Source organism: Oculina patagonica, chromosome 2, assembly GCF_052425735.1.
Source record: "Oculina patagonica isolate OP01 chromosome 2, crgOcupat, whole genome shotgun sequence".
Lineage (NCBI taxonomy): Eukaryota > Metazoa > Cnidaria > Anthozoa > Scleractinia > Oculinidae > Oculina > Oculina patagonica.
Window position 1 is genome coordinate 124,525 of NC_135759.1, and position 21,872 is coordinate 146,396.

The following is a 21,872-nucleotide window of genomic DNA, read 5'->3' on the forward strand; positions in this document are numbered from 1 at the left end:
TAACCACTTCCGTCACACCATCCTGCAGTAACCACTTCCGTCACACCATCCTGCAGTAACCACTTCCGTCACAGTTACTTCACCTTCATTATATACGTGTTTCCAATCTCACCTAGAGTCAACGAAACACTCATTGAAACTGCTGATTGAAAGTGCTTTTTAATTTCTAAAAACGACCATGCAACATTTTATTTCCCCTCAGTAGGAGACAGGTGTTGAAGATAAAACAATTCATCAACTAAAGGATATTGTGTTCATCATGTTCATTTTCCAGCAAATGCGTAGAAGTGATATTGAAACAATTCTATATATGTGTTATTCACCTCCGATTCGTCACTGAGTAACAGCTATATAACCTATAGAAAGTTCCGCTATAGTACATGCTGACAATAACAAAGTCCTCACTTATAATACTGACTTTATATTACAACAGGAAAAAACGAAATTGAAGAGACTGAATAATTGTATTTGAACATGCATGTTTGCATGAACACTAAAATCCCAAGCTAACTTCGTGCTAAACAAAGGAAAAACCTTACAATACCGAATTGCTTCTAGAGCTGATTTGTTTCAATGAGGGCAACATGAAAACTTCTGATTTTTTTGTCATGTTTTAAACTACAACACTGAATCGCTCACACAACGAGTTACATTTTCCTTGTTGGCCATAAAGACCATAAACATAGAGTATGACCCAAAATTCATGTAAATTACATACCATTTTGTACAGATCATGCTAAAACGTCATCAGTTTGATTATACTCTACACACAATATATCGGAACTTATTTATCGAAATAAATTGCTACCCGTTATGCCCGGCGGGGTACTCAACTTCAGTTAATTTGTTGAGCTATACACATCTTAATTTATTGACGTTTATGTCAGTAAGAGCTAAATTGAGCTGGATTGACTATTCTTTGATGGAAAAATCATCCATTTTACACCAGGCAATCTGCTAAAAACCGCAGCAAGGAAGGAATAGAGAACATAAGATAAGATTGGTCCTCGACCTCTGCTCCCGTGGGAGTTGACGGGTTCACCCACACATTATCTGAACGGGAAGGAATTTGCTCACATTCAACGCAATTTTTTGGTCGTTCAATTGTCTGCTTGTGATTCAATTAATCGTGTAATTCTTCTTCTTGTTACAAACAGACTGAGTCTAGACTGTGTCTACTTTGTTTATGACACTTATTTATCTCGGGTTCAAGTGGGTTTATTAGCGAGGAAAACAAGAGTGCTCGCAAATAAGTGAGCTCTGTAGTTGTGTTGGTACATTGGTTTGATATGATGTCAACAAAATCCTGGCAAATCAGTTGTTTAGAATCACAAAAAAAAAAGAAAACAACTACCCCTGATAAAGTTGCTAGTACATGCGCTGTAATAACAAGGTCGCATCGATCAGGGTTCTTGTAAATTCCGGTTACCGGTAACATTTCAACTTTAGCATACAAAGCTAAAATCGGAACATAGCTCTTCCGTGAAAATACTTAAAACGAAACCTGCAACTTACCTGCAAGTGAATGTTAGATTCTTTTGTTACTTTCCTTGATATGAATCACTTATTTCTCTGACAAACTGCACCGGTGCTTTGAGCGGAATCAACCGGGAACTTTGAAACTTAGACAGCCTGCTGTTGTTATCAACCAAATCTTAATGACCACCGCCCAGAATCGATATTGAATGCAAGCAGAACAACATCATCGTCAATTACTATACATTTCCCGTGCTATCCCAGCTATTATTGGCTACAAACAAATTAATTGCTAACTGTCAATATTTGTCAATTATGGGATTAGGTCAGTGATGATGATAAACCCCGCGAGTTAACTCACCCTTGTCCAATATATACGAGACGAAATGGATTTGAGTGTAGAGAAGTACCGACTTGTTGTTAAGCATTTATTTTATGAAATCCTGCATAAGTACAATGAAAACGAGTATTATAAACAGAGGAAATAAACAAATTTTTTGATGAACTGTTACAACTGAATTGATATTCATCGCTGCTGGAGCGATGATGTTTAATAATGTATTAACAAATTTAGAAACTTGTACGTCAGTAAAAGCTTGCAAATTATGCATTTGGTTGCGACAAATACTTCAACTCCTTCTATAAATAGTTGTCTATGAAATCCACTTTTCCCAGCTTATTTTCATAAATTCTTCCACGAAGGCCATTTTTTACAAGAAATATTTAACGAAAGTCTCTATAAGTTGCTTTCTTTTGTATTTCCTTACGGCTACACTAACCGACATACCGTTAACTAGCTCATTTAATTTTGTTGTTATTTGTTTGTTCATTGCTGGTGAGGAATTAAATGACCTTGGATACTCTTGGAATCGCTTCATGCTTCATTGGTTGAAGAATTGAAAAAAAAAAAGCACTGTGTATCATTTGGTTCGGAGAGGCAGTAATTTGCCAGTAATGTGGCAGCTTTCTTGCGAAAGCTGCTACCCAGCCCTCATTTGTGAGAGAGGTATTCAAAAGGTTTCACTTTTCTTTGTGAATGACACCTTAAACATCTTTTAACCATTCGTCATTTATATACGCCTCAAGCGGCAAAACCGGTGGCCTCCATCAAAGAAATTTAATGTTTTCGCAGTTATAATAAGAATAATGTATTTATAGTATGTGATTTTTCTTGTTAATATGCCCAAACTTGGGGACGAGTCAGCTGCCCAGTATAGAATTAAACTAGCGTTGGTTAGTATCAAAAATCTAACCAACCGGCTAGCGTTGGTTAGTATCCACAAGTTTAAGTTAATCTCCTTAGTTGTATGAAATAACTTACAGTAACACAGTAAGGTAAAGCAAAACTCAAATAAAACGTGCTGTGTAAAGTGTTTCGTGGCGTGTCAGGTTAAATTAGAAAAAAAGAAGGCTCACAAAACCCTGGCAACTCGATGTCAGTATTGAGATGAAGGAAAAATTTGTTATTTGGTTTTCTGGAACAGCGAAAATTTCTACGCCAAAGAGAACAGGAAATTTGATTTTAAAATCGAACAAAAATATTATACGATCAACTGGAAATAATAGAAGAGTTAGTTTTTATTAATACAAGATATCTGCTAATACGTGTCGTTATGGCTGTGTTAAAAATGGGAAGTGTTTCATTCCAAACTGAAGAATAGAGTACAAAAATCATTCCGTAAAATTTGCTTGAGTTTTAGCGATCCTACTCTGCAAATATATCTTCTTTAAATAGCTTGTCAACAAGTGTGTCTGGTAAAACAGAACCAACAGAATCATGTTTAAATACTGACCTCTGAGACGAGAAAAGTTCAATCGAAGTTTGGTTAAATGTGCTTCCTTGCTGCAATATTCTTTCAAATTTTGAAGAAAGAGCAGAAATAAACCTTTCAGTGCCGCTTCCAAGTGTAATCTAATGAAATCTGATCTCGAAACTTAGCCGATGCTTATTAAATTCCAAGCGTAAAATTTATCAGCAAATACATTAATACGTCAAGAAAACTGATGATGCGAATGACGGAAATCCCATGTCCTCCTGCTCCTAAATCAGTGTCAGTCTGTATTTTTTTGCTGACAGTTTTCCTGTCACGTTAATCTAATCAGATGACAAGAACTCCCGGAGAGTTTGCTAAAAAGTCCTGAATAAAACGCTTCACTTCAAACCATTGTAATGTTTAGCGGACAATATTCTGTAGCGCAGCAAAAGTGTAAACAAATCAAATATAAGGGTAAAATTTAATTTTATGTCGGTCATTTCTGTTTTCAATGTCAAATAATATAATAAATAACATGTCAGATCTGATACCAGGCACTGATACAATGACTAGTCAAACTGCCAGCTGTCTTTTCGTGAAGAAAACAAACGCCGCCCTGTGAAAATTTTCTGTATGTAAATGTCAGCTTAGGAGGTCGACATCAAATAACTAAATGATCATTTATTAGTTTTTTTTCATAAATTTGACGTTGTTTTGTGACTAAGTGCACGAAATTCTAAGCTATGTGGCTGTATCAAGCTTCTACACCATTTATTTTCAAAAAATTAAAATGGCTAAAATTAAAATTTCAAAAATCATCTAAATTGCAAAAATCATCTGGAGTAGTGTAGAATATAACCTGAAATGTGCATGGAATGGAGCATGTCTGCAATCGACATTAACAAACGTCTGTACCTTATGAAAATTGTATGGAAAAAAATATTGGCTGACGAGTAAATTTCACATCAGTCACGCGAAAAAAAAAAATGCATAATTTGTGAATGGGTTGTCTGGTAATGTTTTTCAAGATAAATGACTAAACTCTTCTTTGTTTTCTTTTCATGATGTGCAACCTAAATAAGCAGCTATCGCACAACTGCCTCGTTTTGAGGTATTGCTATTCCACGTTAGAATTACGCCTCGATAGCCAATCAGCGTGCGAGCTCTCTTCGTGCTATGCAGAGGGAATGTGTGTGTGTGCGTGTGGGGGAGGGGGGAGGGGAAGTACTCTCCTATTGCGCATTGAGGATGGGGATTGGATGTGACTGTTAGAAGAAACTTTCATCTTGATAATGAGAAGTATAAAGAATCTCAAATAGCATTCTTCCAAATGTTGATAGGTGTAGATAGCTAAAAAGCCTGATTTTCACTAGCGACGCAAGCACAAGCGCGATCACGCAAAAAGGACAAATTTTGAACCTTTGCTTAAAGCACAAGCATATCCAAATGCCATGCGCTTGTGCTTTTGCTTGAATCGAAGCCTTTTTCACGGAAAAATAAGAGCTGTTATCCCTGCGCTTGTCCTTGCGCTTGTGTCGCTAGTGAAAACCAGGCTTAACTCAAGCTTAATAGAGCAAACAAAGTCGCGTATATCGCAATAACCTTTCTTTTACTTTCTGTAACAGTTGAAACTTACAATCCTTTTCACGTGCCGTTAAATTAAAAAAAAACTAATTAAAACTATTTATTTTGGGTCGAAAAGGACATAAAAAGTTAAATAGAATAAACATTTCCGTAGCTATAGATGTGCCACTTCCACGTTTTTCGTTCTTTTAATCACGAGTAGCCTGCAAATACAGCCGCCTCTCATCTTTCCCGACCGATTTGGCGTTTCGCAAGAGAGACCGGGAGCGATGAGAGGCGGCTGAATTCGCAGGCTAAATCACGCGATTTTGTTGATAACGTAAACGATAGGCGTCATCTCCAATGTTTATAGATCACAACAAAGCAATCTTTCTCCGGTGACGCGGTAGCCAAATGGTTGGTATGCTGGACTCCGGATCGAGCTGTCCGTGTTTAAACGTTGGCTGGAGACACTGTATTGGGTTCTTTAGCAAGACACAAGTTTCACAGTGCCTCTCTCCATCCAGACAAATAAGTTGGCAAAACAGTTTTAGGGTTACATGACGAAATGCTGGTCTAGCATCCCATCCAGAGGGAGTAGCGATACTCCTAGTCGCTTCATGCTTCAGAAACCAAACTTAAACGCTAGTACCGCGGAGCCCTCTACTGAGCCCCTCCAAACGTATTTTTATTGATATGAAATGTTGCTATGGGGACCTTGTTAACAGATATATTCCGGCGTTACGTGATTTGTCCACCACGGGCTTCACCAATGCTTATAGGGTTAGTGGTTGTTAATTGTTATTAATATATACACTTATAATTAATTTTGAACACCGTTCATTACACCCAGGTAATGTTAGCCTTAACTCTGCGATGTCTGGAAATCTTCCTTAAACTCTCAGCATCTCGTAAAGATATATTCTGGCAATGAGAGAGATTAAGCTGAGTAAGGCCTTGACATGTTTCTACCAACAATTCAACTGGCTCCATAGATATTTCACTACACCGTGAAAGATTCACTGACCTCAACTTCGACAAGTCTGAGGATTGTATAAACTGTATAATAATTTCATCGCTCAAGTATTCGATCCCAGAAAGATCTAGTTCTTGCAACTCTGTAGAGCTGGATAAAATGGCTGATAGGTGGTCTGCCAGAGTGTTGTGCTCTGTGAAGTGACAGTTGTGAAGGTCTAGAATATTTAGTTTTGGGCAAGCTTGTGCTAACGATAAGGAATTTCTTTCTTGGTCAAAATGAATATAACTAGCTGTTATTTCTCTGCAGTCTGCCATGATAAGGGATTTTAAAGACTTGCAGCAGACACAAAGTAGTTGAGTTTCAACGTTTTCCATTGCAGAAATGTTGAGTGCTTGTAATGAATTTCCAGATTTTGCAAGAAACTGTGCAAGATGAGGACGAAATTTAATTGCTTCATTATCAGCAATACTGAACGCCTTGAGAAGTGTTAGTGAAGCAATGTACTGTAGAGAAACTGCTGTAACAGATGAACAGCAATTAAGAGAGAGCTCACACAGCCAAGGGCAAATTTCACAAAGATTCTTGATAGAAGCATTCGTGATAGCTGTGTTGGATAAATCTACTGATTTGAGTTTTAAACCTTCAGGCAGGCTTCTGGTGTTCAACCTAAATTTCTCTCCAATTACATGTATTGTCATTGCTAAAGAAAGTTTTTTCAATTCTGGTTGCGAGATCAACAGTTTCTGCATTCCATAACTGGTTATGGCTGTTGATGTCAAGGTCACTTCTCGCAGCCTTCGGCATCTTGGATTGTCATCATCACCACAAAGACCATCTATCCCAGCATCTGAGATCAGGAAGCATGACTCCCCCCTTAACCATCTTAGCTCCGGGCAAGATGCGCCAAGCAAGTTCAGGACGTCATCAGTACAAGCCTGGCATCCACTAAGGTCAATGAGCTGAAGGCAGGGTAGATTAATGGAAATCTCTTTCAGTGCTTTTGTTGAGAGACGTGAACAGTTCTTGAGAGAAAGATATGTCAATTTCTAAAAGAATAGCAGAAAAATACCTTTGTCAAATGGTAAAAAGGAAGGATTTCAGAAATTCTGAGGAGAGGGGGACTGGCTTTCAAAATTGTTGGTGACCTGCTGAAAATGATGTGGGGGGGGGGGGGGAGAGGAGGGGAAACCTCCAATGGACTAACATTCAATCAGGAGGAGTAGTAATGCTCAGTGGTCCCTTATTATTACAGAAACCAAATTAACTGCCGGCAAAATTCCTAGGATTAAAACACACCTAATTGAGTATGATCTATGAAAAAATGTGACCTGCGAACAAGGTTGGGTAACGCCACAATTCAAGTGTACAAACCTTGCAGCGACATCCAACAGGACTGAGTATCTGGTCGGTGACAAGTGAGCTGCACACACTCAAGTCCAGATGTTTGACATTGGAGTGAAGAAGGACATGAAGATGTGACATTTTTAACTGCTTCTTCTCACAAAGAATATTTAACAGCTTTTGAATAAGGTCAGAGTCTGAGGATTAAACAAAGAAGATTGAAGAAAAATGGATTGATTGGTGTTAACTTGAAAACTGACAAAACCTTGCAGCCAGGAAAGAACTAAGCAGGGAGTTCAGTGAGGGTGACATGAGTTTTCACTACTTCAAGCCTCACTGCAGGGTAGCAAAGGGGTTGTCATCATCCCGTTTCACACACAAATTTTAACAAATTCACCTGTCATTTATACTTCAGTGAAACAGCAAAATTCACGAATCACATGTCTTTTCTAGCTATTTTCACACGTCACGGTCTAATATTTGCCCTTTTCACGTGTCACGCATAAACGCTTTGCTACCCTCAGTCTGCACCACCAATTGGGACCCTACACCCCTCACCCCCTTCCTTGCCTCAAAGAAATGCAAAGGAGCCCCCAGGGGGCCCAATATTTTCACTCAGTCTGAGGCACTGAGTTGCAGCCATAACCTCCTAGGCGTACAAACGACCCCCACTAAGGAGGCCATTGAGTACCCTTACCCCTGTCCCCAAGCTAAGAGTCTAGACCTCCGGTCTAGACCCTAGAATATATACAGTTCCAACCAAACACTATTCTTGCTATTTCTGACATTACTACACACCGTAAATCAACAATTTTCATTCCATTAATGTTTCAATGTTCAAAATTGACTAAGATCTTACTTACTTAAGCCATCAAACGGACCCAGCACATACTTGCACCGATGAAGATCTTCAATCGAAGACTTGCACCATAAATTCATGTCCTTTGCGATACTTTGAAGGCTAAACCTCTCCAGCGTTTGTACATTCATACTTTAACTGAATATTTGACGTCAATTTTGTATATGGAAGATATCGTAGACAGAGGTCTGGTAAAATGTGGCAAAACAGAAAATTAATCTGCGATATTTATGAGTATTTATGAACATTTTCGATTGCAAATGATGAAGTAATCGAACACGCGTTCTCTGTAATCCAGCGGGGCTTCCATTATCAATAGCTACGTCAAGTATTATCAACATAGTGTAACAAATACAAATTGGCAGTTCAATATGGCGGACTCAGTTGGATAATCTAGCCATTGAGACCCATTGAGCTGATTTTGATACAACACAAATTGTCAATGCAACGTGTCTAGAATTTTTTTTCATAAAATGGAAGGAGAAGATGACGAAAATGACATCTGGGACGAAAAATCCCTGAAGCAGCTCAAAAGAAAACTTCAAAACTCGACTTTTAGGCGGAAAAAATCATCAACTTTTTCACACAAGAATGCGAAATCAAAACGCTTAAAAAACACTCTGAACGAAACTCAACGATCAAGTCCTTTGAAAACTTCGCAAGCCACGAGCCAGGACAATTCCAAAGCAAGTGAAGTAAGTGGAGATGCGAGGAAAGGGAGGCAAAAGCGCAAGAGATCGGATTCTTCCAGCAGTCAATTGATGGAAAATGAGAATTCTAGAACCACTTCTCAACGTGTAAGGTTAAATCAAGGTAGCTCGCCTGTTTTAAACGATGAGGTAACACCACAGAAAAACATCATGGAAGGCTGTTGCCCTAAATGTCAGATGCCTTTCACTGCACTGATTGGTCAGTCTCCAGGCTGGCATGTCAGGGAGTGTTTGGAAACCAAATACTCTTACGTAGGTATGCTGCAGTGACTTTATACAGTCAGCCATTTAAAGGTTTAATGATAATACAATAAATCATATGTTGTGGATCAATGGATCGGATGAATCTATGAACTGTATAAATAAATCATATGTTGTGGATCAATGGATCGGATGAATCTATGAACTGTTCAATCAATCAATCAGTCTGAATCATTCACTCAATCAATCAATCAGTCAATCAATCAATCAAATATTCAGTCAATCAATCATTCAACAGTTTATCATCAAACTTTTTTATGCAAAGGCTGGAGAGTTTAATGGAGGTGGGGTCCATTCAGGGAATTGGTCAGTTGTTTGAGTCAGTAGATGGGTGTATGGATCAGTTAGTTGGTCTGTCAGACTGTCACTCCATTGCTTGGTCACAGTTGGTCTCACGCCAAATGGCCTTGCTATAAAAGACTTGGAGACCATGGGAGATAGTCATGTGTTTGTACTTACTTACTTAAACCCTTTCGCTCCCCATGGAGCATAGGTCCACAGAAACCACTGCTCGCCATCGTGTTCTGTTTTGGGCTATCCTTTCAATCTGCGTCCAGGTGTAGCCTGCTTTGCTCGCCTCGTCATCTACCGTCCTCCTCCAGCTGTTTCTGGGACAGCCTCGGCTCCTCTTCCCCTGTGGGTTCCATCTCAGTGCCTGCTTGGTGACATTGCAGTTTGTTTTCCTGAGGGTGTGCCCAATCCAACCCCACTTTCGCCTTCTTATCTGGATGTTGATCCTTTCCTGCTCAGTTGTTGTCCAAAGCTCTTCATTTGTTATGACCTCTGGCCAGTGGATGCCCATGATGGATCTCAGGCATTTGTTGATAAAGGTCTGCAGTTTGGTGGAGTTCGCTTTTGTTACTCTCCACGTTTCAGAGCCGTAAAGGAGGACTGACTTTACGTTGGTATTAAATAACCGTGGTTTGGTCTTTCTGGAAATCACTTTTGATCTCCAAACAGGTGTCAAGATGGTGAATGCAGTTCTTGCCTTTCCGATCCTCACTCGTATGTCCTGATCAGATCCACCGTCCTTGCTGATGTTACTTCCAAGGTACGCAAAGTCCTCCACCTCGTCGATTTCATCCTCATCTAGTTCTATCCTATCTGCATTCTTGGTGTTAACCCTCATCACCTTCGTCTTGGATTTGCTGATCCTAAGGCCCGTCTGCATTGAGATCTTTGCCCGTCTTGTTAGCTTGGATTGCATGCTCTTGTGGTTATGTGAAAGAAGGGCAATGTCGTCGGCGAAGTCCAGATCTTCTAACCGGGTCGTGAGTGTCCACTGTATGCCATCCTGATGTTTTTCTGTCGTCCTCCGCATTATCCAGTCGATGACAAGCAGGAACAAGAAGGGCGACAGCAAGCAACCCTGGCGCACTCCAGTGAGCATCTCAAACAGTTCTGAAAGAACTCCATTGTGGATGACTCTACAGGTGCACTTCTCATAGGTCTTCTGTATAAGAGTGATGTATTTCTCTGGGATGCCATAGTGGCGTAGCAGCTTCCACAACACTTCCCTGTCAACGCTATCGAATGCCTTCTCATAGTCCACAAAGGTCGCATAAACAGGAGAGTTCCACTCTAAAGACTGTTCCAAGATGATCCTCAGGGTAGCAATTTGATCTGTGCATGACCTATCTTTCCTGAACCCAGCCTGTTCTTCTCTCAACCGTTTGTCCACCTCTACTTTCAACCTCTCCAGAATTATCCTATTCAGTACTTTTCCGGCCGTTGACAGCAGCATGATTCCTCTCCAGTTCTTACATTCCTTCAGATCTCCCTTCTTTGGAAGTTTGATTAGGTAGCCTTCTTTCCAATCATCTGGTATCTCGTTCGTTTCCCAGATCTTGCCAAACAGTTCATACAGCATTTTGGTCGAGGTGTTTAGATCTGCCTTGATGGCTTCTGATGGTATGCCATCGGGACCAGCTGCTTTTCCATTCTTCAGTTGTCTGATGGCTCTCTTGATCTCTGCTTCACTTGGCTTACTCTCGCTGACCTGCAAAGGTGTGTTGGCTGGTTGTATGTCAGGCAGCTCGCTTGGCGGAGGTCTATTGAGTAGTTCTTTGAAATGATCTGCCCACCTTTTTCGCTGTTCTTCTTGGTCAGTGAGCAACTCTCCGCTCTTGTCTCTGACAGGTCTTTCCGGGATCTTTCTATCACCTGCCAGTTTCCTTGTGATGGAATATAGCTCTTTTGCATCGCCTCTGCCTGATACCTCCTCTGCCTGTCGCGCGAGGTCTTCCACAAAGTTCCTTCGGTCGTTTCTGATGCTACGTTTAACTTCCTTGTTGACTTCCGAGTATCTGATGCGAGCTTCTGCTTTCTTAGCTCGTGTTCTGCTGTGATTCAACGTCTCCTTCACCTTCTTCCTGGCTTCTATCTTCTTCAGGGTGTCTAGACTCAAAAAGGTCTTATGCTGTTTGCGCTCTCTTCCCAGCGTTTCCTCACACGTCTCCTTCCATGCATTTTTCATGGCCTGCCACATTTTGTTGACTGTGCTTTGGTTCTCCCTTTCCTCCCGATGCTCTTCATTTTCTTGAAGGCTTGCCAACACTTGGTACTTGTTGGAGATGGTAAGTTGGAATCTGTTCTTTATCTCATCGTCCTTCAGCATCCTGATGTTGTACTTATGGCTTATTTTCTGCATGCCAGTGTTATAGCTCTTCAGCTTCAAACGGCATTTGCCTACAAGAAGGTGGTGGTCTGAAGCAACATCGGCCCCTCTCTTTGCTCTAACATCAAGCAATGACCTTCTGAACTTAGATGATATGCAGATATGGTCAATCTGGTTCTCAGTTCTGCCGTCTGGAGAGACCCAAGTCGCCTTGTGTACCCTCTTGTGCGGAAAAACGCTTCCGCCGATGACAAGCTTGTTGAAGGAGCAAAAGTCAGCAAACAGCTCTCCGTTCTCATTCATTTCACCAAGACCTTGCTTTCCCATAACTGTCTCAAAACTTGTATTGTTGCTCCCCACCTTTGCGTTATCATGTGTTTGTAGTCCAGTTTTATTTCTTTTCTTTTTTTGTTTTATTCCAGGTGATTGCACTGAAGGCCTGCACTGTAGATCCACTTTTTCTCCTCATTATAAGAGATATTCTCATAAGCTTCTGGCTACTACCAGGAGCTGTGGCAGCCTGGAAGAAAAAGATGAAGAAGGCAGCAACAGTAACCAGGATGTATTGGTAAACAAACTTACTACAACTGTTTTTCTTAAAGACTGGCTATAAGACCTTTTGAACCTCGCCTTCTCTGTATCCCTTCTTCCCTCTCCTTTGTTTCCTTGTTTCTTAGAATCTTAGAATCTGTTTAATCATTTACCATCCATATTTTTAAAGGTGGAAACAAAGATCCAACCCTCAAGACAGTTAAACTTCTCAGAGCAAAAGTGTCCAGGACCAGTTGACAAGAATGGAGATGGAAACATTGGATTGACAGCTTGTATTTCAGCCGAAGATAATGAAGACATTAAGCCTCTGGAAATTTCCCATAATAAATTGGATATGTCCACTTCCTCTGTTGAGAAAGAACTTAGCTCCTGTGGAGAAATAAAGAACAAGATTCCAAGCCACACGAAGAGTAGTCTTGACAGAGAGAATTTTTTTTCAGGTCATAATGAAAAGAACAAGTTTGATAGTAACAAGAAAATCTCGGAATGTTCAGAAAACGTAATGACAGAAGATGCAACTGATAGTTTGAAGAGTGTGGAAACAAATGAAAGAAAGCATCCAAATGATGATGAATGTTTCAAATCTGTGGCAAATGATGAACCAGTTAAAAATGTTGAGACAGAAGACTTTGAAATGTCATCAGATGATGAGTTGTTTGGAGATCCTCTGATCTTTGAAGGCACACAAGAATCTTGTCACAGAACTCAAGATCAGGAAAATGATGACAGTCAAGCAAGTGTCAATTTGGATGATAAACAATGGCAGCATTTATCCCAATCTTTAGATTCAGTTTCACAGAAAAGTAGTGTTAAGATTGAATGTTGCAGTGATGTTGATGAAACCCAGTCTCCACTGCCTCTAGAACAAACAATTCATGTAAAGGAAGAAAAGCAGTCCAAACCATCAACTTCAGATCTGAAACAGCAGTCGCTTTTGTCATTTGTTGTGAAAGAAAACAAGAAAGCCACTTCAAGCAAGGCATCTCTTAAACAAACAGATATAGGAACATTCTTTGGTTTGAGACCTTTAAGGAAACAAGTGGACAATAAAACAGCTACCCAGAATAATGCCAAAGTAGCAAGTTCTTCACAGGCTGCTTCTGTCTCTCAGAGACGTGGTCGCTGGGGAGCAAGGAACAACTACAATCGGGATATAAAGACTACAGGCTATACCTCTGAAGGTCAAAGTACAGGTCAAGGTGAAGATGTCGCTGCTGTTAGTACTGGTGCTCAATCTCGGAAGAGTTGTCCATTCTACAAGAAGATCCCTAACTGTGGGATTACAGTGGATGCTTTCCGTTATGGCAACATTCCTGGCTGCCGTGCCTATTTCTTAAGCCATTTTCATTATGATCATTATGCTGGACTGAATGGAAAATTCACAAATCCCATTTACTGCAGTAAGGTGAATTGAACTAGTTTCATACATCAAATTGATGTGTCTTAATAAGAAAGACTGTCCCATCCACCCACCCACCCCCTGACTGGCTAACAAACTGACCAGGTAGACTATCCTACAAACGCATGGATGGAATAAATGGGAAAAAAATAAGCAAATTTACACATTCAAATGAACAAATAAATGTAAGGGTGAATGGTCCCCTTACAGGAGGTGTTCCTTGAAGGTGTCCTCTTATATAGCAGCTGTTGCTAGTTTGTGGGAGGTTTCCACTATTTAGAGGTACTTCATACAGAAGGTGCCCCCCCCCCCTTTGCAATAGATTTCCCCCAACAGGAGGTGCCACTTTTAGCTTATGGGAGGTGCACCTTACAAAAATGACTGACTTACCAGCCTGATGTATCGAGCCAGATAAATTCCTAGATAGACAGATGGATGAAAAAAGTGTACATGTACGTTTAATATTGACCCCAGGGGGAGGGGGGTACTTGGGATTTCAAGTGACGGATGATCGAATAGGGGCAAAAATCAAGACCCAAAAAATTCCTAGGGCTTCCAACAAAACCCAAACAAATCCCTGGACCAAAAATCACCCCCCCCCCCCCAAAAAAAAAAAAAAAAAAAAAAAATTCCCATGCCAAATTTCTGACCAATTAAATTTTTCAGAAAGGTAATGATCTGAGGATATAACACAAAGAAAAACATTAGAAACATGTTCAGTGTTTGTACTTTATTTGCAGAACTGTGTGGCCAAGGCACTACTATGAATCTTTAGATTGTTTTCTTGCCCCAAATATACCAACTTAAATCAAGCCACCCAAAAAAATATGTGTCAAATTTTCCAAACCCAAAAAAATCCTTCGATCATCCCCGTCAATTGAAATCCCATGTACCCCCCTGGGATATTGACTCTGGGACTCTATGGGATATAACTGAAAATATTTCTTTTTCTTTATTGTAGATCACAGCTAATCTGGTTACATCAAAGCTGTATGTTAAAAAGCAATATGTCCATCCACTGCCCATGAACACTCCTACCATTGTGGATAATGTACAAGTTACACTGTTGGAGGCAAACCAGTAAGTTCTTCTTTTATTGACACTTTCAATTGACAGAATAACTTTTTTGCATCTTTATGCTTCCAGGGTTTACTGCTGAACTGTCTTTTATTTTCTCGTCAGTTGTCCAGGAGCTGTATTGTTTGTGTTTCAGTTTTCTAATGGGCAGACAATCCTACATACAGGTTAGGTTAATTAATTATCATTAACTTTTTTGTGCACAGTCTTTCAATGGGTTGGGTTGCAGTTCTCACAAGGTTTCTCATGAATGTCTTGCTTCCCTTCATGAGAGCAACAGTGTAAAATAAACAACAGGAACAATGCCTCTAGCACCAAAAACAATAGCAACTGCTACACTAGAGGACCAGTAGAATATTACCAGCTTATGAAAGCTGCTGCACAAGTGTGTTTTATACCCCATGTTCTTACTGACAACATTACCTGCAACCCATTGGACAAATACCGGTACACAATGGCTTTGCTGCCTTTCTATTGGGTGTGTCCTTCATAAGAATGTACTATGTACAGTTCACTAAAAACTGAAAATTGATATAAATTTTTTCATAGCCTGGACTTTATTTAGTTAATTTACATATTGATTTAACCCTTTGACTCCTGGAGATTTTCCAAAAACATGCATTTTTTAGGTGTTTTTGACCTTTTAAGGTCTATTATAAGCTAAAATAGCTCCAAATCAATTAAATCAGCCCTCGAAACACAAAATGCATCCTTATTTCTCACCAGAATGACGTTTAACAAATCAAACTTTGGACGATAAACCATCCTACCACTTTAGGCTTTTCGTTTTTTTTTTTTTTTTTTCGCTTTTCCTTTTTTTTCTTCTTCCTTCCTTTTTGCTGCAGTGTTTAGCCTTCTAGCAGGCTTCTTTTTAGTGGAAGAATTTCCGCGAAAGCGTAAACGAGGCAAGAACTACTTACCATGGACAAGCAAAGGGTGGAAAGAGGCAATTTTCCTCTGAGTTTTTCGCTAAAATTTTGAAGCGTTTTGGTGCATATTTCAAGTTCCATTAATCTAATCGCACTGGTTTAGGTATCGTTGGAAAGGTCTTCTACTGCTTCACAATTTGAGCATAGGTGTCGCCTTTCTGGGTGAAAGGTGATGACGTCACAAGCGGGACAAGTGCCCCGATCCTTTGCGGCCGGTTTAGGCCGGTGCAGGAGTCAATGGGTTAATGTTCATTTTGTACATCTTGTGACATAATTCAATTCAATGTTTTATTTTACGTATTATTATTTTAAAAATTAAAGGTGACTTCCGAGCTTCAACTGCAATGGAACAATATCCTGAGTTACAACATTGTAAGATTGATGTCCTGTACCTCGACACTACGTAAGTTACACTAGAATCTTTATCTCATCATCATCTATCCTATCAGAGCCTAGGTGGCACACAGGACTTCAGTGATTCTTTGCCAATTGCTCTGGTAGCCAGCTGCTTGGCAGGCCTTCTCTTAGCCCTTCTTCCATCCCAGTTCTTCACCCCTTTCCTTTTCAGCCATGCAACACCAAGTTGTTGAATCTATATCGAGCAAGAGCTTTTTCTTTTACCACAATCTTTTCTTTGCATTTCACTTGAAATATCAGGATTTTCTGATATAATTGGATATCAATGTTTTATGGTTATATATTTTAGGTACTGTAATCCTGAATATTCATTCCCACCTCAAGAAGAAACCATAGACTTTGCAGTTTCCAAAGCTGTTCAAGCATACAAACAAAACCCAAAGACACTGATTGTTTGTGGCTCGTACACAATTGGAAAAGAACGTGTCTTTCTTTGTAAGTACTGTGGTTTCATTTCAGACTACATAACTCTTTTCATGATTTTATTGTGTAAGGCACTGTATACATCTTAAAATGTACACTCTTAATCAAGCAAATTACTATGCTAATTAAATTTTGCTATAACATGGGTTTAACAGACCCAAAGTAAAGGGTAATGAAAAATTAGGTCTGACATGTGATTACTGACTTGATCTTTTGTTTACAAGCCATTGCGGATGCACTTGGATGTAAAGTCAGTGTAGAAAAACAAAAGAAGAAAGTGCTTGACTGTCTTGAGTCAGATCATATCAAGTCCATGATTACAACAGACTGGAAGGCAGGGCAGGTTCATGTGCTTCCAATGGGAAAGTTAACATTGCAGGTGGAGTATTTATTTTGTAACATTTTAATTTCCAGATTCTTCAGTCTTCATCAAGTGTACATGTATGTACACTCTGCAGATCTGTACTTTCATTGTTTCTGACTGTAGTAAAGCAATAAAATGATAAAGGTGATTTACTTGTTAAATGAACTGTGTTATATCTTTTGTTAGAATCTTGCAGCTTATTTGGAATCTCACAAGTCACAATTCACTGAGCTGCTGGCCTTTAAACCTACTGGATGGGAACACAGTGCAAAAAGAGACGACTTGTCCATGATTAAACCTTACAAGAGGGAAAAGGTTACAATTTATGGTGTGTATACAATGGTCTACTAACATAAATTTTGATCCCTGCAACACATGCCTGACCTCATCCTAGTATCTTACTTCACAAGCCCTCAAGCTCCCCCCTCCATCCAGCCCTTTCCCACCATCCCATAGGGACATGGGGTTGGTGAAGTCTGTGTCCAGGCCTAGAGGCCCATCAGGGTGGAACTTATCCTGGTTTCTGTAGCATCAAACAACTGGAAGTGTTTCTATTTCCTCATAGATGGGAGGCTAGTCCACTGCAGAGTTACACCCTGCATTAAATGTGCCATTACCCATTTATACATGTACGTTGAGAAAGGCACTATGAGAGTAAAGTATCTTGCCCAAGAACACAATAACAGTGACCCTAGTCAGGGCTCCAACCAAGACCATTCAATCCAGAGTCCAGCACACTAACCATTAGGCCACTTGCTACCATGCCTCCAATACAATTAATGAGTGTCAATGTTTTATTCCTGGTGTGGTTATTCTTTATTTGTTACTCTTCAGGTGTGCCATATAGTGAACACAGCAGTTTCAGGGAACTGGAGAGATTTGTGAAGTTTGTTCGACCACAAAAGATTATTCCAACTGTAAATATTCACTCAGCTGAGAGCAGAGCACAAATGAACACATTCTTTAACATGTGGCTAGCAAAATAGCAAGTTTAGATGTTGTAAGAGACATTGGACATAAATTTAAAGAAGATTTACCTACTGATCATGAATACATGTATCAGGGACAGGTTGCTAAAACTTGTTAGCCTTTAGGCATGCTGACAGAAAAATTCACCATTTAAGAGATAGTATAGTTACACTTAGTGTTGAAATTTTCTCCATAGAACAGATTTTCCCACTAGTACTAAATGAAATTTATACCCCAATCAATCATATACTAATTATATAAGTTATTAGAAAATGCATATTTTCTAACAAAATATTTTTTGGCAATATTCAAAACATTAAGTCAGACTCCATCTGACAGAAAATTATTATTGTTACAGTTCACATAAAGAAAATATTTTTTCTTATAAAGACTGAAGTTTTAGTAATAATTATTACATTGTGATGCTATAAATCCTTTCAGAAGTTCAAAAGGGCAGTCAGTGAGGTTTTTTTTTCCTAATTAACAAAGAACCTAAATTTGTTTCAAGAAAGGCCAGACTCGTTCATATACTTTTGGTTAAAATCTGCATATCCTGCAATTTATAGAAAATGCCATACTTGGAAAAGCAGTGTAAGCAGATAAGCATTTTAGATATTTAATTAAATTTATTCAAAAACTCTAGCAAAGTCCCTTTCTGAACTTCAGTTAAGGTTAAATAGCCATCTTCATGTAAAAAAAAATCCCAGGAATGGAGGAAGCAAATATATTATTGACAATAGAAGTATTTTCCAAATGTTTTCTAGATCTAGATCAAACTGGAATTTGCAAATGACTGTAGTCACAAAGGAACTTAATAGGAAATAAAGTCTCCTATATGTAATGTTAAAGGGCTGTATTGTCTTTTATTTTCCATGTTGTTGTTTTTTCCATTTAAAAAGTCAGAACAGAAGAAAAGGAATGGTACCAATTAAATGCCATGAAATTTTGGATGATTGATCTTTGTTCAAGTCAATGAAATGTCTGCAAAAAGTGTAATACTGACTTGCTGATCAGTATTGAAAAATACTTTATGGGGAATTCATGATGGCTCCAAGTTATCAAGCACAATGAGAATTTTTATTAAAGTAATGATCCAGACAGTTTAAACAGCAATGAGCAAAACTTTATTAATCCAGTGGCCATTTTCATCCAGCTACATTAATTATTAAGTTTTTGGTTTGTTTAATGCATTGCTATCTTCCATCCTGTGTAAGTCATTCCTGTTAAGACAATCCTGTAATCATCGCCTGCAGCAGCTGGTCGCCCGCAAACAACTGCCAATCAATTGTGTTGTCATGGCTGGCATACAGTTAATACTTACAGTTGCCCGAAAGAGTGCAACATCAGTGTATTAACAGTTCTCGGAAGTCGCTTTCAGTTATTTTAATTTATTTTAGTGATTGAAATATAAAGATACTATGAATCAGCAGTTTTCCAGCAAAATTGAAAAAAGTAATTCTGTCACACGTAATAGGATGTTGATTTGGGCACAGAAATCAATTGTTCACTATTTGATATTCCACTCCACATCAGGGGTTCTGTTGTGCATCATTTGCCTTATTGTTCTATCCTTTCCTGCCAGTGTCTAACGGCATTTTACCCTTTGGCGTTTATTGCTTTCTGCTGTGACATGGCTTTCTCATCAGCATCATGGGCTCTAAAGAATATCGAAATAACAATAACAAAATGACCTACTGAACTGAGGTTTAACATCAACTTAAACTTCTTATGAGGTAAATCTTGTGGCAGATTGTGTCCCCATTAGCTTAACATACTCAATCTCCTTATAGGTTACCATACATAGCTTAAAATATTCTTTTTCTCTATAATTAACAGTTTTTTTCTGGCTGGTTAGACAGAACAATACTCCTCTATTTGATGATTCTATTGGTTGTCAGTGTTTTGATGTAAGGAAAAATTTAGTGTAGATTAAACACTCCCAGGAACTAATGGCTGTGCCAGGCAAGATTAATCCCAACACACAATAAACATGTTGGTAATGCAATTCTTATGAAGCTCAGTTATTTTATTCATACATCAGAGCTAGTCCCAAAACAGTTCTTTCTACCTTAGCATAATGTTTACACATGGTGCAATCTGTTCCCATGTGTATGATGTAACCTTGATCAGAAGAGGTGTCCAGGACGGCGACAGATGAAGGCGCATCCGTGATGCTGCAACTGCTGCTGATGTTATTACTGAAGGGGGAAACTGCAGGAATGAATGATCTGAGAGGAAGAACAATGGAAGCCATTCATACATCAGTTTATCAATATTTTGTGATCACCCTACATTATGTAGCAGTATTTATCACAAAGCAGTAAAATCAGTCAGTGTCTTTTTGTATCATCAAACTGGTCATAAACACAACTCCAGTTTCCATGTTGTGAAGTGACTAGGAGTATTTTTACTCCCCCCCCCCCCCCCCGGGATGGAATGCTAGTTCATTGCAGATCACTGCAGGTATGTCCAGCATTTTGTTACGCTATCCTAACAATTCACTGGCACTGATTCACACACCTGGGTGGACAAGGATTCTATGAGAGCTAAGTATCTTCTTGCTATTACAGTATTTTATATTTCACATTTTACCTTGTAAAGCAATCTCTAGGAAATAGTGCACATATTTCCTGGTATAAGCCATTGGTTTAGTAACATCATCAATACTTCTTCCTGATTGGCAGTCCTGCACTGAAATCGCATGTATCAAGTAGAACTCCATAAAGTGTACAGGTGTTGGCAAGTCTAAATTCCACGAGCAAAAGTTCAGTAGAAGGAGTTCCATTTGATGAAATTCAGCTGTGGTAAATAGATTATGAACATAGCCATTCAAAGTTGATATGGTAGGAATCTTGTCTTCGTTTTCTTCAAACTTGGCTGAAACAAATATGAACAATGTATTTAATCAACCATTTTCTCCCACATAATCATCGTCATACTTCTTAGAAAATACTTCTTAGAAGTTTGAAACTGAAGGTAAAAGACAACAAAAAATGCTTAAACTGTGGAATACGCGACAGAGAGTGTTTTTCATGGTAATAAAGCAGCAACACTTAGCCTGAAAGTAGCATTACATTCAAGAAAATCGAATATTATTTCTAGTCAAAATACAAAACAAAATGCACTCTGATTTTGGTCCTTTTTATACGAAAGCAAAGTGTTCAATACAATCACCACTCAGAAGACAATTAAATTTCCCCAAAGGGACTACTCTTTTGGCTTATGCATAAAAAACAGTAAATAACAGTTTAATGACGACCAAGGGTAAAAAAGAAGTGGCTTTAAGTCCTTTGATCCTCTTGAATTTGAACGCATTTAATCCTAGCTACAAAAGGGAACCAATCAAAAGCCCAAAGGCATCATATTGGCTTAATTGTGAGTTTCTTCGTTTTCTTTTTTCTTAATTAGATACATTTTTCCATTTAATTAAGCAATTTTCCTTTTCGCTCTTATGGATCGCCCACGGCAAATATTTGAACTAAAACAACTTTAAGGTTAAAAGAAAAGTTCGTGCTATACATTCGTAAAGTTTTTACTCAAATGTAAGTTCAAAAGAGGGAGTGGAAAACCACGGAAATGATGAAATTTTTCCAACAGTGAGCTAAGCACGTTAACCTAAATAGCATCTTTGGACCTTTTAACTTTTTTAGAGATGGCTTGTGGCATGGTAGAAAAAATAAGCGGGCAAATCTTATCATGCTTTATACAGCATTTAGCTTACCCGCCAGCAGCAAACACGTTAACGCGACAAGATAAAGTTGGCGTTCGTCAATATCGAATTTATCCATGAAGAAGTCCATGTAATAAACAGCTAAATGAAGCACTCCATGTGAACTTTTAATCTTCTCGGAAAAGACAGCGAGCCAGTCCACGAGAAAACGCCTGAGCTTCAATTGAGGCGAAGACGAAGTGAACAGTGGTAATCTCGTTTCCTTCTCACGGAGAACGTCGTGGATTTCCAGTGCGAGTTGCGATTTCCACCACTCATTCTCCACCATCATCTTCTCGGAAATACTTCAAAAAAGGCTGCAAGCAAAACTTGATCGTTGTATTTCACGTAAAAGGCTGTAAAGGGCAGAACATTTCCTCAAAAACGAAACTTTAAAGGCAAGCTTCGAGTTCGAGGACGAGAGGACAGTAAATAATGCAACGCGCGGGATTTCAACTTTCCCGGGAAATTTT

The 21,872-nt window shown here is 39.1% G+C and overlaps 3 protein-coding genes across 5 annotated transcripts; 1 reads left to right on the plus strand and 2 right to left on the minus strand.

The window, feature by feature from the left end:
* Positions 1 to 4,272: 4,272 nt before the first annotated feature.
* Positions 4,273 to 8,237, minus strand: LOC144642441 (F-box and leucine-rich repeat protein 13-like). 2 transcript variants are annotated; one of them, XM_078501394.1, is made up of 3 exons: positions 7,977 to 8,237; positions 7,144 to 7,310; positions 4,273 to 6,818 (listed from the first exon to the last, which is right to left on the minus strand). In XM_078501394.1, exons 1-3 carry the CDS (start codon positions 8,101 to 8,103, stop codon positions 5,637 to 5,639), a joined length of 1,476 nt encoding a protein of 491 aa, XP_078357520.1. In that variant the 5' UTR covers positions 8,104 to 8,237; the 3' UTR covers positions 4,273 to 5,636. The 2 variants fall into 2 exon arrangements, with proteins under 2 accessions (XP_078357520.1, XP_078357521.1); XM_078501395.1 differs by having other exon boundaries at positions 8,006 to 8,119.
* Positions 8,238 to 8,293: 56 nt separating this feature from the next.
* LOC144642440 (DNA cross-link repair 1A protein-like) lies at positions 8,294 to 18,532 on the plus strand. 2 transcript variants are annotated; one of them, XM_078501392.1, is made up of 10 exons: positions 8,294 to 8,938; positions 11,983 to 12,128; positions 12,282 to 13,517; positions 14,473 to 14,591; positions 14,694 to 14,755; positions 15,839 to 15,920; positions 16,224 to 16,369; positions 16,582 to 16,736; positions 16,908 to 17,049; positions 17,556 to 18,532. In XM_078501392.1, the coding sequence occupies exons 1-10, from the start codon at positions 8,446 to 8,448 to the stop codon at positions 17,705 to 17,707; spliced, it is 2,733 nt and encodes a 910-aa protein (XP_078357518.1). In that variant the 5' UTR covers positions 8,294 to 8,445; the 3' UTR covers positions 17,708 to 18,532. The 2 variants fall into 2 exon arrangements, with proteins under 2 accessions (XP_078357518.1, XP_078357519.1); XM_078501393.1 differs by having other exon boundaries at positions 8,702 to 8,934.
* A 225-nt stretch (positions 18,533 to 18,757) lies between these two features.
* Positions 18,758 to 21,827, minus strand: LOC144641664 (cyclin-J-like). The gene is made up of 4 exons (XM_078500698.1): positions 21,412 to 21,827; positions 20,283 to 20,567; positions 19,759 to 19,918; positions 18,758 to 19,347 (listed from the first exon to the last, which is right to left on the minus strand). Exons 1-4 carry the CDS (start codon positions 21,689 to 21,691, stop codon positions 19,287 to 19,289), a joined length of 786 nt encoding a protein of 261 aa, XP_078356824.1. The 5' UTR covers positions 21,692 to 21,827; the 3' UTR covers positions 18,758 to 19,286.
* Positions 21,828 to 21,872: the final 45 nt, after the last annotated feature.

Excerpts from the sequence above, each read along its gene's own strand:
- LOC144642441 (XM_078501394.1), bottom strand. The coding sequence starts at position 8,103 with ATGAATGTACAAACGCTGGAGAGGTTTAGCCTTCAAAGTATCGCAAAG. Across the intron at positions 7,311-7,976 it reads GGGTCCGTTTGATGGCTTAA|ACTCTGACCTTATTCAAAAG; the intron begins GTAAGTAAGATC and ends TTTAATCCTCAG. Across the intron at positions 6,819-7,143 it reads CTGTTGGATGTCGCTGCAAG|AAATTGACATATCTTTCTCT; the intron begins GTTTGTACACTT and ends CTATTCTTTTAG.
- LOC144642440 (XM_078501392.1), top strand. The coding sequence starts at position 8,446 with ATGGAAGGAGAAGATGACGAAAATGACATCTGGGACGAAAAATCCCTG. Across the intron at positions 8,939-11,982 it reads AACCAAATACTCTTACGTAG|GTGATTGCACTGAAGGCCTG; the intron begins GTATGCTGCAGT and ends GTTTTATTCCAG. Across the intron at positions 16,370-16,581 it reads AAAAGAACGTGTCTTTCTTT|CCATTGCGGATGCACTTGGA; the intron begins GTAAGTACTGTG and ends TTTGTTTACAAG.
- LOC144641664 (XM_078500698.1), bottom strand. The coding sequence starts at position 21,691 with ATGATGGTGGAGAATGAGTGGTGGAAATCGCAACTCGCACTGGAAATC. Across the intron at positions 19,919-20,282 it reads CCTAGAGATTGCTTTACAAG|ATCATTCATTCCTGCAGTTT; the intron begins GTAAAATGTGAA and ends TCTTCCTCTCAG. Across the intron at positions 19,348-19,758 it reads TGTGTAAACATTATGCTAAG|AGCCCATGATGCTGATGAGA; the intron begins GTAGAAAGAACT and ends GATATTCTTTAG.